The sequence below is a fragment of the Heptranchias perlo genome, chromosome 5 (genome assembly GCF_035084215.1).
Source record: "Heptranchias perlo isolate sHepPer1 chromosome 5, sHepPer1.hap1, whole genome shotgun sequence".
Lineage (NCBI taxonomy): Eukaryota > Metazoa > Chordata > Chondrichthyes > Hexanchiformes > Hexanchidae > Heptranchias > Heptranchias perlo.
In genome coordinates, this window is record NC_090329.1 from 118094007 (window position 1) to 118112502 (window position 18496).

Genomic DNA, 18496 nt, shown 5'->3' on the forward strand with positions numbered 1-18496 from the left:
GGGTCAAGAACCAGAGGACATAGATTTAAGGTGATTGGCAAAAGAACCAAAGGTGACATAAGGAAAAACTTTTTTACATAGCGAGTGCTTTGGATCTGGAATGCACTGTCCAAGGGGGTGGTGGAGGCAGATTCAATTATGGCCTTCAAAAGGGAACTGGATAAGTACTTGAAAGGAAAATATTTGCAGGGCTACGGGGGTAGGACAGGGGAGTGGGACTAGTAGGATTGCTCTTGCATAGAGCCAATGCGGACTCGATAGGCCGAATGGCCTCCTTCCGTGCTGTAACCTTTCCATGATTCTAAGATCTCTGACAATGCAGCACTCCCTCGGTGCAACATTGGAGTGTCATCTTACATCGCCTGCTTAAGTCCTGAAGTGGGGCTCAAACCCACAACCTTCCATCCAGAGGCAGGAATGCAAAAGGTATACTCTAACATTTTCTGTAGCAATTTGAAAATGCAGTCCTCATAGCTCGCAGAAACTTGTCCAATTCTGTGGTGTTCAGACGGCATTACGCATAAAAACAAATCCAGTACAACTTATAAACCAGCCCTCTCCCTCCCCCAGAGCGGAACAGCAAAAGTATAAGCAATAAATGTACAACAAAAACAAATCGTGTGAAGGGATGGAGGATCTGAAGACTGAATTTCTGCAACACATTCTCACCAGTTGGCACAACTCTGCTTCATTCACAAATTTAGACAGTTTCAGTACCTTCTGAATTAAAGAAACTCAGCAGTAGAAATTCGTCGTTTGATGGTGCAAAAACGGGTGGTATCAGATCCACTGCCCGTTATATTGCTTACCCGCTGCCCGTTATACGCCCCGCTTGATATTCAATTCTATTGAAGTCAATGGATCTGAGTATTGTGCGAGGAACGTAACGGGCGGCCGATGCGAGGAACGTAACGGGCGGCCGATGCGAGGAACGTAACGGGCGGCCGATGCGAGGAACGTAACGGGCGGCCGATGCGAGGAACGTAACGGGCGGCCGATGCGAGGAACGTAACGGGCGGCCGATGCGAGGAACGTAACGGGCGGCCGATGCGAGGAACGTAACGGGCGGCCGATGCGAGGAACGTAACGGGCGGCCGATGCGAGGAACGTAACGGGCGGCCGATGCGAGGAACGTAACGGGCGGCCGATGCGAGGAACGTAACGGGCGGCCGATGCGAGGAACGTAACGGGCGGCCGATGCGAGGAACGTAACGGGCGGCCGGCGCGACATGCCCCCTTTAGCGTCACCGCTCAAGTTAAATTTCTGCCTCCCAGTGTGAGTTATAACAAGAGTACAATCTAAACCAATGGATTCAGATGGCCAAATCACAAACTGAACCTCAAATTTATAACACAGCCTTAAATTCACGTCCTGATATCGGGTACCTTAGTTCTTGATTTAGAGGGGCCACAGTTTGCCACGACTGTAATTAAGTTAATGAAATGTGCCACCATTTTCCTCCAAACACCTAGAGAATCTGATTTTGCACTTCTGCTTTTCGAACTGTTGGATGCAAATAATTACAAGCATCCAGTGCCAGCAATCACCAATGGGTTACAGTGGGGATGTTTTCTACTCTTTCCCCAACTATATTCTTGAGGGCAACCCATGCCCCTACCAATGTTACTCTAATGTTACCTGTTAAATGAGCTGAAGCGGCAGAGGAGGACTCTGCTGCTCAGCCCCTCCCCAATGGTTAAAGACACAGAACTCATGGGGCTCACCTCGTAACTCAGTAAGTTTCTTCATTGCCAAGTTGAGCCTTGTGTTCAAATCCCTCCATGGCCTCGCCCCTCCCTATCTCTATAACCTCCTCCAGCCCTACAACCCTCCGAGATCTGCGCCCTTCCAATTCTGGCCTCTTGCGCCTCCCCAATTTCTTACGACCTGCCATTGGCGGCAGTCCCTTCAGCTGTCTAAGCCATAAGCTCTGGAATTCCCTCTCTAAATCTCTCCGCCTCTCTATCCTACTTAAACATGCTCCTTAAAACCTACCACTTTGAACAAGCTTTTGGTCACTTGTCCTAATACCTCCTTGTGGGGCTCTGTGTCAAAGGTTGTGATTGTACTCCTGTGAAGCACTGTGGGATGTTTTACCACGTCATAAATGCAAGTCGATGTTGTTGTTGAGTCATGCAGATTCGCAATGTCCCAAGTTTGATCGCAGTCTGTGTCGAATTGGCTGATCTCAGCTGGGATGGCGATAAATGCACTACCCCTGCCACTGGCCACCCCCCCCCCCACTTTCCTTTGCTTCCCCCTCACGAGGGGAAAGTATTGGCCTCTGCACGAAAACCCTTCCCCACAATAGCACAGCTCAGTTCTCAAGAGCTTATAGTGTGGGAAGCAGCAGCTGTGAACCCACTCGACTGCCCGGTGTCCCTGTGCTCCGACTTGATGTATCGCTGGTCACGCCTGATCGGGTATCCGAAACAATACAGTAACATTTCAGGCTTGGAAGCTCACCTAGGTTTGTAAGCGAGACCACCAGCTTCGCCGCTAAGCTGGAGGACAAGGTGCACGGATTCAAACTGAGCCTGAGGAGAGAGAAATATAAAAGTAAGCACGGGGCTCTGCATTAGCAGAATGAGCAGGAGAAAATTGCAATGTTTCGACGTTCGTTACCTTTTGCTGTCTTCCTCTGCTTGCTGTTTCCTTTGCCCTGTTAAATTGTTTAGAACATGCAGCGGTTCAAAAGTGACGGAGATATTACATGAGAGGATATCACTTTACCCTCAACCCTTCCAATCGCTATTTAATGCTGCTGCATCTTATTAGTAGTGTTATGACTCCACTCTGGATGCACACATTTCACCAATACTTTGTACTAAGCAGAAACCCAAGCATAGGATGACCATCACTGGGGGCCTTCTTATGAGCTCATATGATGAAGAAACATTGTGAGGGGCAAAAACACCGTCGTGCCATCAAATTTCACTCCGCCCATTTCGCAGGGAAAAACAAAATGGGAAAGAAACAGCATTAACTTAAAGTTCTCTCAGAAACCGGAACTCAGACCCTTTATGGAACATGGAGGGCATCATGATTGAAGAGAACAATAATGAGACGGGTATGCGTTCTGTTTGTTTAATTCATTCACTCGGTCTCTTGTAATTCAGCCTGATTCTTCCAACACTACGGTTGGGACCATCACAGTCCAACAAGTGCCATGAATTTGTACACTTACCCCATGTAGCATGATTCTACTGAGGCCCAAGGGACAGTGAGAATGTCACTCTCTGTGTGACGACGAATCACCCACCCTATTACGCAGAAAAACAGGCAAAGCAAAAACTGATAGCAGGGTGTTCCTTCTCCTTCGCAATGTGTGTGTCCACCATTCTCTGTTTTTATTTCAGACTTACAGCACCTGCAGGTTTTTTTTTAATCTCTCTTGTTTTTTCTATTACATGGGCTCCCAGTGAAGGTCATCCTCACTCTCAAGTTTCTGAAAAGTACAGTTAAAAAGAAATCAAAGAATAAATGCAGCAGGGAGGATTGTTTGTTAACCCATGATTGACCCAGGTTGATTGATTGAAAGAAAGAAATGAAGGAAGGAAGGGAGGAGAAAGAAAGGAGAAAATGAGAGCAAGAAAGAAAATGAGAAAAAGAAAAAAAAGAGTAAGCAAAATAAATTAGAAAGAATGAAAGGAAAGAACAAAAAAATTTGCATTTATATAGCGTCTTACACGACCTCTGGGTGTTCCAAAGCACTTCACAGTCAATGAAGTACTAGCAAAGTGCTGTCACTGTTGTTACGTAGGGAAAAGCACAGCAAGGTCCCACAAAGAGCAATGTGATAAATGACCAGGTAATCTGTTTGAGTGACTTTGGTTGAGAGATAAATGCTGGCCAGGACACAGGAAAGCTCTGCTTCGAATGGTGCCATGGGATCTAAACAGATTACTTTTGGTGAGTGGAGGACAACTGAATTCCCTTTTAACCCCTGCTGCTTATAGCTAACTTCTAGTTACTCGCTGGTACAGAACGCCTATTACGGACACACCTTTTACTATAAGTATTTGATGATGTGCTCCCAGGACTTCACCTATGCCCTTCTGAACTGGTTGCCTAGGTGATTTTCCAAGAACAACCTGGGGGATGGTTTTCTTTCTTACATCCCTTGCTAACGCTCAGTTTGTGCCTCCAATCAGTAATATGATTAGTTCTTTGGGGGTGGGGAGGTTGTGTGGGAGACAATCAAACCTGCATCTCATACCTTTCTATAAAATGCTTTTTGTGTTGCTCCAATAATAGTCTTATCTATAACATTGCACCAAAGCGATTAACTTAAAAGCATAAAATGTAATTTCTGGGACACAGCAGCTTTAAGAGGCAGCTCCCCCATAAATTCCATTACTGGGTCACATTCCTTGCTGTTCTTGTTGCCTTTAGCAGTGAGTGCATTTTAAAACTGTTCTTCGCCAAGCAAATTCTTTGGGTGTAGTTAAAACTCGTTGTGATTTTCTGACAAACAAATGTGCCTGGCATCCTTATTACTGGCTCTTGGGGAGTGTGCACTTCAAGTACATAGTCCTGGAGTCCTGTACTCAGCAGAGCAGCTCTCGTGTTGCTGGTTTCATTTGTGTCAGGGGATGGAAGGGATTGCATCCCTTGCCTGTGTTTATGTGCTTAGGGCCGTATTTTCTGATCTCTCTGTCCCCCACCAGCTACAACTTTGGTGTGCGAGTATTTTACCTGTTGGTTGCCAGCGGTAGTGGAAAATGGACCAAGTGGTACGTAGGTTGGTGGAATTACTGCCAGCAGTAGCCTGCACTACCTACTGAAAGCAGTATTTGGCCTGCAGTCTTTGTCACGAACTGGTTGCAAAATTGCGGCGCACATCAAAATTGTTTGGTTGTTGTATTTACCATAAAAGTAGAATTTTCCCAGTGTTCTTCCCAAATATGGTAGACAACTGAATTCATATTTGAAAAAAGACTAAAGTACCTGCTGAGATTCTGGATAAATACATGGATGGCTCATTGGAAAGTGCCTTTTCATCACCAAGTATGTACAACGCAAAACTCTGCAACGCAAAAAAAGGATGTACAATTTAGCAATAGAATACCACGCAGTACTCTATCTCTCGTAGGCTCCAATCATTTTGTCTGCCAAATATCCATCCAGTTCCCACTTGGCTTTGCCAAAAGCATTCCCCCTCCACTTCTTCCCTGGACAGTCTGTTCGATATATTCAATAACCCGTGTTAAGTAGTTAAATTTAAATTGTCTGTCGACCTTTTCTTCTTATTATCTCAATTCCGTGCTCCCTGGCTGTAGAACTGTAAGTTATTTCCTTCTCTTTTTCTCCCCTCAGGAGTTTCTCTACACTTTCCCAATCTGAAATTATGGTCTAGATATCTGCACCCTGGCCCCTGCCGACGACATTCTATAAGTGGCTGCAAAATGTCCTAAGAATAAGGACGATGATGACTGAACCATCAATTTCCTTCCCTGCTGGGAAACATGTGACCTCAGCTTGACATCTCCCCATAATGGTATTGTGGAGATTGGGAACTCACCACACTGGCCAAACATGGATCACAACCTGCATCCTATCGCTCCACCGTATTGTGCAGCCTGCACAAGGAACAATCTGTATAAAACATGGTCTCCCTATACACAATATAAGCCTGCCTTCACTTTCAAGATGAGCTCATTACGTTTAACTCTACCTTTTGCAGGATTTGTGAACTGTTCCTAGTGCCTGAGAAGCTAATATCTGTGGACTTCAACTTGCTGATAAGAATGTGTACTGTTAGCAGACCCACTCTCCCTGTTCTCCAGAGCATGAAGTTAGAACATAGACTGAGGGGAGGCTGCCAGTGCCAAAATAGGAAGATAAAAGTCCCAAACATTTTACTTCTCCTGTGTTATTTTCCAGTGACGGTAGTGGGAGATTCTCAGAGCCAAGTCTCAGAGTGAAGGGTAGGTATAATTTCACCTCACATATGTGAGGGACATCGATAATCATCAGTACAAAGTCTTCAATGGGGGTTTCCGGAGCAGACCGAATGCTATTGGAGTTTGGCAAGGGTCATTTCCTTTCAGATTCAAGGATCGCAGTTTAATGGAATCTTATTTGCTTTGTTTTTCAAATCATTCACAGATTTTGCAGTAGCTATTTGAACGCAGGGCAGAATCAGTACACTATCCCAGCTATTTTCCTCTGTTTATTAGTAGTAACAAATTCATGAATGTATTCTTTGTAAATGCATTTTGAACTCATTAAAAATGATCACGCAGGAAAGTATCAAGGTATCTGCTACAGCTTAGACTGTACAGCTTCTTTACCTTGGCATATGCCAAGTTTCACAAACATCAGACACCGAGCAGGAACTGGAAGGTTCGAGGAGGTGACCAAAGCCTTGGTCAAAGAGGTAGGCTTTGAGGAACCTTTTCATAGAATATAATCATAGAATGATACAGCACAGGAGGCCATTTGGCCCCTCGTGCCTGTGCCGGCTCTTTGAAAGAGCTATCCACTTAGTCCCACTCCCCTGCTCTTTCCCCATAGACCTGCAAATTTTTTCCTTTTCAAGTATTTATCCAATTCTCTTTTGAAAGTTACTATTGAATCTGTTTCCAACTCTCTTTCAGGCAGTGCATTCAGATCATAACAACTCGCTGCGTAAAACAAATTCTCCTCATCTCCCCCCTGGTTCTTTTGCCAATAATCTTAAATCTGTCCCCTCTGGTTACCAATCTTCCTGCCAGTGGAAACAGTTTCTCCTTATTTACTCTATTAAATCTCCCCTTAACCTTTTCTGCTCAAAGCATAAAACCCCAGATTCTCCAGTCTCTCCACATAACTGAAGTCCCTCATCCCTGGTACCATTGTGGTAAAATCCTCTGCACCCTCTCCAAGGCCTTGACATCCTTCCTACAGTGAGTAGGATGGAGATGCAGCAAGGTGGAGAGGTTTAGCAAGAGAGTTCCAAAGCGCAAGGGTGCGACCTTGACCGTCTGAAGCAGGACACGATGTGCTCAAGATGAAAAATTGTTTAGCTGAACAGTTTGAACAAATTGAAGGTCAATACGTTTAACTAGACACCTAGGATTTCTTTTAAATTTACAGATCTAATATTCAAGGATAAAACCGTTCTTGTCTGATTATTAAGGGGCTTTTGTTGGAAAATGTTGAGATGACCTAAATTAAAATGGTTTGTTTAGGAATACAGTGACCTGGTTGTTAGTGGGTTACTGGGAAACATTGATATGCCAACTAATGTTTATAACTGGTTTACCAGGGATACAAAAAGGTACATCTGAGAGACATCACCAGCATACAAAAATAATCTGAAATGCGACTATGGAGAGAGGTCCTTGATAAAAAGAAAAAAAAACTACAAATGCGGAAAAATAAAAAAAACATAAGATGTTGGAAATATGCAGCAAATTGGACAGCATCTGCAAAAGAAAAGATAGTTTAACAATTTCGGGCAGAGTGCGTTCCTCAGAACTGTTTTGACACAAGGGTCTAAGTTGTTACTCAGAGCCAGGAAGAGGGTGGGGGGGTGGAACTCCTGACAGGAAATCCGGAAGTACGGATCGTTGTGGGGGGGGAGGGGGGTCAGGAATCGTTGTGGGGGGGGGGGTCAGGGATCATTGCGGGGGGAGGGGGAGGGGGTCGGTCAGTGACCATTGTGGGGGGGGGGGGGGGGGGGCGGGGGTGTTGGTCAGTGACCGTTGTGTGGTGGGGGGGGGGCGGGAAGAGAGGGGGAGGTCAGGGACGTGGTGGGGGGAGGGGGAGGCCAGGGATCGTGGGGAGAGGTCAGGGATCGGAGATCGTGGGGGTGTGTGGTCGCTTCAGTTAGGCTTGTTGGGTCTGGGGGAAGCACTCCTGCTCCTCTGGGCCCACATGCTGTGTATAAAAGGAACTTACTTGCTGTTTCGGGCCTTCTCGCCTTCTCTCATGTGGCGTGAAGTAGAAGGCCCAGGAATCCCAGTCCCCAAGGGTTAAAAACAAAAAAGCTGTAAAAATGGAGGCCCGCATCCTTCTTGGAAGCTTTTACTGGCTGACCCACCTCCTGAGAGCAGGTTGGTTGCATGCCCCTCGTCCCGCCTCCATTAAGAATGGAAATGGGTGGGTTGGAGGCAGATTGGGTGGAGGTTTTAGATTTAAAACTATTACTGCCGCCCCCCCCCCACCCCTGTTATTCCCACGTTAAATTTTAGGCCAAGATCTCTACCATGTAGCATTAACCCGTCTCTTCTCTTTCGGGATGCTGACAGGTTTGTTGCAGATTTCCATCATTTTCTGTTTCCATTCAGTCATTGGTACAATCAATCAATCAGATAGTAGCAGTGGCATTAAAAGACAATGGCGGTCTTTCACTTTCAATTGGGTTTCAATCAGAGAATGAATTTTCGAAAGAAATCTGTTGCTTCTTGGAAGGGGGTCAAAGGATGGCGTGCTGACCGTAGGACTGCTTGCATTTTCTTTGGCTTCTAGGGCTGTAGCAATGCATAGCCTGGAGCCTTGGGGGTTGCTCACGCCCATGGGCCTTGGTGTGCTCATTTAGGATTGATTCAGCAATGAGGCTAAGTGCAAAGACGAGCTCTTTCCAAATCTCCAGTCCCATAAATAAAAAACTGGACAACTCAACAAAATAAAAAAAACATGTCCACAAATAGGGCTTCGAGGGCCAGAATCCCAGAGCTCATTAGTTTGGACATCTACTCTTTGATTACATTTGGATCTCTACTTAAAAAGCAAATATTTGCAGGGCTAAGGGGGAAGAGCAGGGCAGTGGGGCTAATTGGATAGCTCTTTCAAAGAGCCAACATAGGCACGATGGGCCGAATGGCCTCCTTCTGTGCTGTATGATTCTGTGATTGTATGGCCTTTGATTTACTGTAATAAAAGGCACCCTAACTTCTGAACAGCCATGACAGTGAAACACAAAAAAAATTATTTGGTTCGTGTCAAAATTATTCTTGGCTGCTTTGAGACTAAAGACGGATTTTGATGCAGTTAAACTCTCTTATTCTCTGCAACAGACTGAAGAACGATCCGTTTACAAGTTATACTTTGCTCCAGCGCTCAGCCATTTCTCGATGTTTAAGTCAAAATAGAATAAAAGACACACTAATGATTTTCTTCAAACTGGATCCCAAAATTATTCACATGCAAAGGGTATGATTGTTAATGCTTCTCATACTGGGGTGCACATTCCATCTTGTAAAAGTGCATTAAGACCGGAAAAGCTGTTTGATGTTATTCATCAATAAATACACAATACACAATAAATGGGGGGATGCTGAGAGGTGCAGAGGAACAGAGGGACCTTGGAGTGCATGTCCACAGATCCCTGAAGGTAGCAGGACAGATGAATAAGGTAGTTAAGAAGGCATACAGGATACTTTATTAGCTGAGGTATAGAATATAAGAGCAGGGAGGTCATGCTAGAACTGTATAAAACATTGGTGAGGCCACAGATAGAGTACTGCGTACAGTTCTGGTCACCACATTACAGGAAAGATGTGATTGCACTAGAGAGGGTACAGAGGAGATTTACGAGGATGTTGCCAAGGCTGGAGAATTTTAGCTATGAGGAAAGATTGGATAGACTGGGGGCCTAGATAGAGTGGATAGGAAGGACCTATTTCCCTGAGTAGAGGGGGTCAATAACCAGGGGGCATAGATTGGGGGCAGGGTAATTGGTAGAAGGATTAGAGGGTAAGCTGAGGAAAAATTGTTTCACCCAGAAGGTGGTGGGGGTCTGAAACTCACTGCCTGAAAGGGTGGTACAGGCAGAAACCCACATTGCATTTAAAAAGTACCTGGATGTGCACTTGAAGTGCCGTAACCTACAAGGCTATGGACCAAGAGCTGGAAAGCTTTTTTTCTGCCGGCACAGACACGATGGGCCAAATGGCCTCCTTCTGAACCGTAAATTTCAATGATTCTATGAAACTATGTGCTAGCACTACAGCTTTCTGCTGGCACCACTCAACCACTTCAATACTAAACAAATGATTCATTTTAGTCACCGTTACAGGGGCCACACCAGTTTTGAAATGCATCTTGGCTATTACATTCTCTCTCTCTGAATGTGACACTGCGCGAGCTCCCATGTTGTGTGTTTCGTGTTTTTGAAGTACATTAAATATTGCAAGATCGGCGAGAGATTGCAGGGGAAAAAATGGCTATCACGGCGATCTCTAGCTGGCAAACAACGGATTTTGCACTGAAACTGCTGGCTCCATACCCAACATTACGACTTCAAATCAATGAGGAAAATGTTATTAGAAGGAAAATTTTACAGAAGAGCATCAATAATGCATTGAACATTTTAGCCAATGTATTATCATTTAGAAACAAACAACGCAAGGTATAGACTTGCTGCCTATGTTCTACAGTTCAATGGAAATACGTAATCAGCTTGAATTTCATATTAAAGTCACCCTCTCCCAACTCCCGCCATCACCCTTCCAAAAATATAGAGCAATCTAAAAGTAGGGTAATAAAGTGACTTACCTGTACCACCAATTTTGTTCTTTCACAGATACCAGGCAGGTAAGGGAAAGGGGACATTACCTCGCCCTTCAGACAAGAACTCAGCCAGTGATAGATGCTTGGAGGCTCAGCGGTGAGATAAGGCGGCTGGTGCATGAGTCTCGTTTGCGCTGTGTTGAAGAAGCAAGATCTTAAAATCTTAATGGCTTTGTAACATTCTACGGTTTAGATCGGTAACTAGTTTCCTATTAGATTCATCTCCTGGTGGCAACAGCAGAATCCAGTATGTTTAAATTCTCTGTCAAAAAGTATTTCTTTCTTAGTTTTTCTTGAGATTCACATTGAATATGTGGTCAGTGCATAATCACTGTTACATTAGGTGTCTATAGTTGTAGCTCCCCCAATGACTTGTGGATAAATGGACTGCCTAGTGAGATACCAAGTCATAGCGACCAGGATGGACTCAGATTCAAGCCCCCAATCAGGGCCGTTAGTTGATCTTACCCAAGGCTAGGTGAGTTCGGTGGAGACCTGCGATCACGTGTCACCATCAAATGGACACAAACTCCCACGATGTCAACAGCAATGGTTACCTGATTACTGATCAACATCGGATATTGCAGAAGTCGGGAGACTGTGTAGTGGTCACTTTTCTGCTACAACATGACACTCAGTGCAAGTGCGGTGTGTGGATGTTGTGGTTGAAGAGAGGATCAGCCTCAGCGGTGTTGTCTCTAGGGTTATGGAACCTGAGAGCACTCATTGTCAGGGCTCACATATGATTACCAGCCACTCCGACATAGTACAAGACGGCAACAAGCACCCATGGCAAAGAATCGAGATCTTCAGGAGACGAGGGGAGGGGAGTGGAGAAACCTGGCATAAAAAATACTGCAAATGTAGCAGATCATCGCTAAAAGGCTCTCATACAATATGCTACGCCATAAATAACAGAGGACGTGAAGCGGTAACCTCCGAGGTAAACGAGATGAAATGTTACTATAAAACAATTCAAGTTTTATAACCAGCTACTTACTTTACTGTCCCAAATTATTTTCTCTGCCTCCCCGTCTCGGCGAGAATTTCTTTCCCCTTCCTGCCTATTTACGTTACTTGCAAATTTTCCCTGCTTTACAGTTCAACCTCCCTCACAATCGCGTTTCTTTATGACCTGCTTTGCTTACACTTTTAATCCGAGCTCCATTAATGCCCAAGTACATCATATGACCTGTGACCTTTCGTCAACACTACCACAGAAGTTTGTTGTCTTCAGACCACAAAAATAGAAGTTCCACAATACTTTTTTTTTTGCCCTGAAAACAAATCATTGCATAGGTGGAGTCCCACACTGGGACTGGTATGAAGCAACACCTAAATCAAAGACCAAAATAACACGCAAGTAACTGTGCCTTACACAATCCACGTGTTTAAATATTTTCATCACACGTTTCTCAATACAGTAAGATCAGTTCATCCTCTGTAGTTCCAGCCTGAGGAATCTTCCATAGTTACACCTTCAATGAAGTACCAGGGCAGACACTACTTCAGTCTCAACGGCACAAAATAAATCCCACACTTAAGCTGATGTGAAAAGTGATGTTACCTTGATCAATTTTACAGGTTTGTTTTAAAGTCTTCACCAACAAAGGGTAGTCTCTCCAATAGAAATCCATGTAGGCGTCCAGCTTCAAATCTCTGATAGAGGAAAACAACCCACATTACATAGAATGTACAGCACAGGAACAGGCCATTCGGCCCAAGAGGTCCATGCCAGTGTTTATGCCTGCTTCCTCCCAACTTCATCTAACCCTATCAGCATATCCTTCCATTCCTTTCTCCCTCGTGTTTATCTAGCTTTCCCTTAAAAGCATCGATGCTAGTTGCCTCAACTACTCCTTGTGGCAGTGAGTTCTACATTCTAACCAGTGTCTGGGTAAAGAAATTTCTCCTGGATTTATTAGTGACTATCTTACATTTATGGCCCCTAGTTCTAGTCTTCCCCACAAGTGGAAACATCTTCTCTATGTCTGTCTACCTTATCAAACCATTTCAAAATCTTAAAGACCTCTATCAGATCGCCCCTCAGTTTTCTCTTTTCTAGAGAAAAGAGGCCCAGCCTCCTCAATCTTTCCAGATTGGTATAACCTCTCATTTCTGGTATCATCCTAGTGTATCTTTTTTGCACCTTCTCCAGTGCCTCCACATCCTTTTTGATAATATGGAGACCAGAACTGTTCACAGTACTCCAAGTATGGTCTAATCAAGGTTCTATACAAGTTTAACATAACTTCTCTGCTTTCCAATTCTATCCCTCTAGAAATGAACCCCAGTGCTTGGTTTGCCTTTTTTATGGCCTTATCAACCTGCATCGCTACTTTTAATGATTTGATGTGGAGATGCCGGTGATGGACTGAGATGGACAAATGTAAGGACTTGCACAACACCAGGTTATAGTCCAACGGTTTTATTTTAAATCACAAGTGAGTCACTCACCTGACGAAGGAGGAAAGCTCCGAAAGCTTGTGATTTAAAATAAAACTGTTGGACAAAAACCTGGTGTTGTGCAAATCCTTACATTTAATGATTTGTTTATCTGTACTCCCAGATCCCTCTGCTCCTCTACCCCACTTAGACTCTTATCATCCAAGCAGTACGTGGCCCTCTTATCCTTCCGACCAAAATTTAATACCTCACATTTATTTATATTGAAATGTATTTGCCATTTACACGCCCATTCTCCAAGTTTATTAATGTCTTCCTGTATTTTGTCACAGTTCTCCTCGATATTAACTATACCCCCCAATTTGGTGTTGGCTGCAAATTTTGAAATTGTACTTCCGATTTCCTAGTCCAAATCATTTATGTAAATGGTAAACAGAGGTCCCAGCACTGATCCTTGTGGAACACCACTTCCCACCTTTTGCCAGTCTGAGTAGCACATTATGGAATGTACTTGCAATGAGTTTTTAAAAAATGACTACTGAAATAAACAGATACCTTCTATGCAGAGAGCTTCTATGCATCAGTTCAACATGTTATTTTATGAAACAGGATTTTAAACTTAATTGCCACAGCTTCATATTTTCAACCAGCAACCCTTTACAATTTAATACCTTTTTTTTTTAAATCATCAGTATACGAAATCCCCATCCTTGGACAGTTATTCTGCTCTGATAATCATGTTGACAGTTTATCAAGTATCCTAGGTATAGCAATGCTAATTTATAACATAGATGAAACAGGACAGTAATTCAACACCTTTCTATTTTACAGTGGTAGTTCGACACCTAGTTTTTATAAAGTCTATAGGCATCGTGACAGTATACCTGTATCCACACTTTTCACGCGTATTAAGGATGAAAACAACTTGTAGCTTTGCACTGACAGTTACCCCGTCAGAACATTCCAGCCCTATGCGATCTATACATGGTTTCATTATTGCAATGTTGATAACCAGCTTTTGTAAAAGCTGTATCGCCATTAGGATTTCAGTAAAGCCGAACAGTAATTGTGAAAGATGTATGCAGTGTCCATTTGGACTGTGAAAAATACTAGCAGCACAAATAAAAATGATATCCTTCCAAACTTGGGTTGTGTTGGAAGAAAGCATTTTGAGCTGTATGCACAACATTAAGGTGAAGTATTGGTACAGTTACAGCTCTGTCACTGGTGGTGGGAGTAATTTGAGGTGATAAATTAAGCGCATCACACACGAGACACATATAAGGAACAACAGTGAAGCATATTGGCTTGAGTGCAATTTTTCCTGCACCATATTGAAATCAATGTTTTAAAAAAGCCTATTGGCCACAGAGCATAATTTGGCCCTCAGCGACGTCCTTGAAGGGGCATTTTTATAGTTACCTCGCCAGCTGATGGAGAAGAATGACAAGCGAACGTGCACCTCCCCTCATCAGATTATCCAGCTTCAGCTCCTCGTAGATCAAGTGCAGCACAAAGAAAATGGCAGGAATGTGATTGAAAAGAAGAGTCGTTGAATCCAGGCCAAGGTTCGGAAATATCTCTTCTTTGGGATGCAACACCTCTAAAGGGTCTAAATGAAGAGCACCGGCCAAAAGGTGAGATTCAAAATTACGATGATAGTCACATGCCAGCAGGTATTCCCAGTCCTAAAAATAAAATATATTTTAATTAAATCTAGCATACATAATAGGGCTCTGCAACTTTCTTACATAAAAATATGAATGATGAAACAGTTTGTCTCGAGAACCGGTGCTACGAGTAATACCTTGGCATCACACACTCGCTTGAGTGCAATTTTTCGAATAGCATTTCCTATACAAATCTACTTTCTTTTTATGTCCAATTTTGTTGCTCCTACAGTGTGATCAATAGGCTTTCAAACACTGAGTCCAATATACTGTAGCAGAAATTGCACTCAAGCCAGTATGTTTCATTGTTGTGCCAATATGTGTCTCATGTGTGATACGCTTAATTTATCACTTCAGATTGCTCCCACCACCAGTCACAGAACTGGAACCGCACCAATACATCACCTTGGCATTAAGTGTACAGGAGCACTTGTCTTATGCAAAGCTACTGTTCTTTTTCAGGTGAGGAGGTAACCAAGTGAGGAGGTGAAACAACTTCCTGAATAACTGAAATCGTGGAGTCGCATGGGCAGCAACTGGGAAGAAATAAGTGACTCACAACATACTGCGTATTGCAAGATGGAGGATGCATGAGGGCAAGAAGAATATTAAAAAAAAAATCACCATTCACAAAAAAATAGCAAAAGGAGCTTCCAACATCAATTTGATGCAAAGAGCGAATGGACTTCCAAATAGGGTAGCGGAGACAAAATCTTTTGGAATCATGGGAGAGACAGTTGGATGTAGGTGTTCCGAGATGGATGAGCTAAAATGAGCCAACTGGTCTTCCTCATCCATATTTATCTCAATACCTTTTTTTATTTGTTCTTGGGACCCTGGCAAGGCAGTTTTTATTGTCCATTTCAACTTTCATTAACATTCAGCCATTGCATGGACCTGGAGCGACATGTAGGCCAGACCGGGTAGGAGTTCCCTTCCCTGAAGGATATTAATGAACCGGCTGGGTTTTTGCAACAATCTGATGCAAGCCCACAAATGACCAGGTTAATTGCCATATGGCCTGATTTGAATTCATGACCTCTGGGTTGCCGGTCCAGTATCAGAACTACGAGGCTACTGCACCCTTCAAGTGCAAACAATTCAGATGCAATGGGAATACCTCTCCCCAGCAAAACAATAGTTTAAATTATTTCCTGTTGAAACATTTATGGAATAATTTCCTTACCTCATCCGAGCCAAATTCCGAAGGCCTGGCTTTTTTGGCAGCAATCACAGGGGACAGCGACCCTTCCAAATCAAGCTGCGTGAATTAAAGCACATTTTATCAGCAGTGCTTTTTTTAAAAAACAGCACAACTGTTTTAGACTCATTTGCAACAGTCACGACAATCCAAAAGTAATTAACTGTGTGAAGCACTTTGAGATATTCCAATGATGTGAAGAGGGCACTTTATAAATGCAAGTTTTTTTTTCCCCTTTAACATACTCTGAGAAATATACAAAATGCATCCACCAAAGAAGTATACTTGCGGGCAAGTCTACACTTACATACCTCTTCGTATTGATGCAAACTTGTGGTATCGTGCGTTCCAATCTTATCAGAAAAGCTTTTCAATAAACAGTCAAAGTTTTAACTTTTACATGCAATGTTATATAATCTTTTAATTTTACAGCACAGAAGGAGGTCATTCAGCCCATCGTGCCCGAGTCGGCTCTCTGATAGAGCTATCCACTTAGTCGCATTTCCCTGCCCTTTCCCCACATCCTTTTAAATTTTTCTTTTTCAACTCGCTTCAAATAGCAATTATGGATTCTGCTTCACTGATAAAATGTGTAATTCCCACGAGAATTAACAACCCACTGTTTTAAAAAAAAATTCTCCCAATCTTTCCCTTCCCTCTGACGATTTTAGATATATATCCTCTCGTTACCAACTCACCGACCAGCAGAAAAAGTTTTTTCCTTTTTACTTTAATAAAGATGTGCATGGTTTCCTATTTTAATAATTCAAGTTTTATTTTGCTGCACGATGCATTATCCCCATCTGAGGTGGTAAGTGCGTCAATGTAAATCTTTCTTTTTAGCAAACTGCTCCAAAGCCAATGACAACACTGCTGGACTGGGCCTCAGGGAGGTGACGGGCTGGGTATAGACCAGAAATTATGCAGCCAGTGAGGCTTTTCCTTCCTCCTTCTTCCTCCTCATGGGGAAATACTTCACTTCTCTCACTCCCATCAAATAAAACAAAAACCTCAGCTCTGGTGGAAAGTAAACGGCTCAATACTTTGCACAATTGGGATCAGAAAGACTTGCATTTATAGAGCATGCCTACAATTCTCTCTGAAAGGCATCGAGGTGTTGCCCACACAATCAAATGCAGTCCGTGGTTGTTTAGGCAAATGGTGGTGGCCACCTTGCACAGAGCAAGATCCCACAAGCAGCAATTAGATAATAGTTAATCCTGCCTTCCCTGAACTTCATTGGATCCGGCCTTCCTGTACTTCATTGGGGTAACTTTGGGATGTCCTGAGGTCATGAAAGGCGCTATGGAAATTTAAGTCTTTTCTCCCCCCCTCCAATCACAAGCGCCGACTTCCACAAAATTTGTGACAGATAATGGGCTTGCGGAAAATCAAGGTTCTACTGCATTTCGAAAACATTTTTAGCAACATTTGTACTGCATTAAGATCCAGCATCAAAAACGTGTGCTTTTCAACATCTGTCCCCCTCCCCAAAATGAAAGCCACTCGCATTTCTAAAGTGTACTTACATTGCGTGTCCACGTGAGTCGGTCTGTGCTGTAGCCCATCATGTTCATGAGGCAGGTCACAAACATGTTCCACTCTGAATGATAACTGGGTCCTCCAGGTGCATTGTATGCGTTATACCACTTAATTAAAACTTGCACCGCAACCTCTTTTGGAAGGATATATCTTACTGCTTGCAAGCATTTTTTCACTGTTGGAAGTTTAAAAAAAAAATTTTTGTTGGTCAAAACTTTGTCCATAATGCTCATTGAAATATTAACAAAATTCATTATAATTCATCATAAATCTAACCACAGATCCTGTGATTTTTATATATAATTAATTGTGTTTAACTACACAGTTCTAATTGAGTAACATTAAGATTCGTTAACACTCACCCAATTGAGAGTTAGTTATTTCGGGTGTAGTGATCCGAATCAAATTGCCATTACTCATTTCCTGAAGAGAAAGAAAGCAAAATGCTCAACATTAAAAAAAGAATCACTGTATGAAGACACACATAAGGCACACTTTATAAAAGCAAATAAAGTTAAAATCAGTTTAAGCTGGCTGTGTGGCCTTCATGCAATACGTCAGCTGTGGCTCAGTGGCAGCACTCTTGCCTCTGAGTCAGAAGGTTGTAGGTTCAGGTCCCACACCACAGACTTGAGCACAAAATCTAGAATGGCTCTTCTATGCACGACTGAGGAGGTGCTGCATTGTCGGAGGTGCCATCTTTCCGATGTGACGTTAAACCGATGCCCCGTCTGCCCTCTCAGGTGGATGTAAAAGATCCCATGGCACTATTTAGAAGAAGAGCAGGGGAGTTCTCCCACTATCCTGGCCAACATTTATCCCTCAACCAACATCACAAACAGTTTATCTGGTATTTCATTGCTGTGTGTTGGATCTGGGCAAATTGGCTGCCACATTTCCTACATTAAAACTGTGACTACACTTCAAAAGTACTTAATTGGCTGTAAAGCGATTTGGGATGTCCTGAGGTCGTGAAAGGCGCTATATAAATGCAAGTTCTTTCTTTCTACATTAGGTGGACTTTATAAAAGCGAAGAAAAGTTAAAATCAGTTTAAACTGGGTGTGCAGCCTTTATGCAATGTGTGTGGTACTCGTTCTCCACCCCCTCGCACCCCGTCATTCAGCATGTACTGCATCACTACAAATACAAGAAATTGACAGGCAGGAAAAGACCA

General features: G+C 43.2%; 1 protein-coding gene across 2 annotated transcripts in view; it reads right to left on the reverse strand.

Moving 5' to 3' along the window:
* The window catches only part of anapc1 (anaphase promoting complex subunit 1), a 168698-nt gene that overhangs the window by 110836 nt on the left and 39366 nt on the right, over nt 1-18496 (reverse strand). For both annotated transcript variants that reach the window (XM_067985100.1, XM_067985099.1), the window contains exons 16-24: nt 17683-17743; nt 17308-17495; nt 15764-15838; nt 14330-14595; nt 12069-12160; nt 10487-10635; nt 4952-5030; nt 2627-2663; nt 2468-2538 (exon numbers count right to left, since the gene is read on the reverse strand). In XM_067985100.1, the coding sequence (XP_067841201.1) occupies nt 2468-2538; nt 2627-2663; nt 4952-5030; nt 10487-10635; nt 12069-12160; nt 14330-14595; nt 15764-15838; nt 17308-17495; nt 17683-17743 (1018 nt within the window). The remainder of the gene's footprint in view (nt 1-2467; nt 2539-2626; nt 2664-4951; nt 5031-10486; nt 10636-12068; nt 12161-14329; nt 14596-15763; nt 15839-17307; nt 17496-17682; nt 17744-18496) is intronic.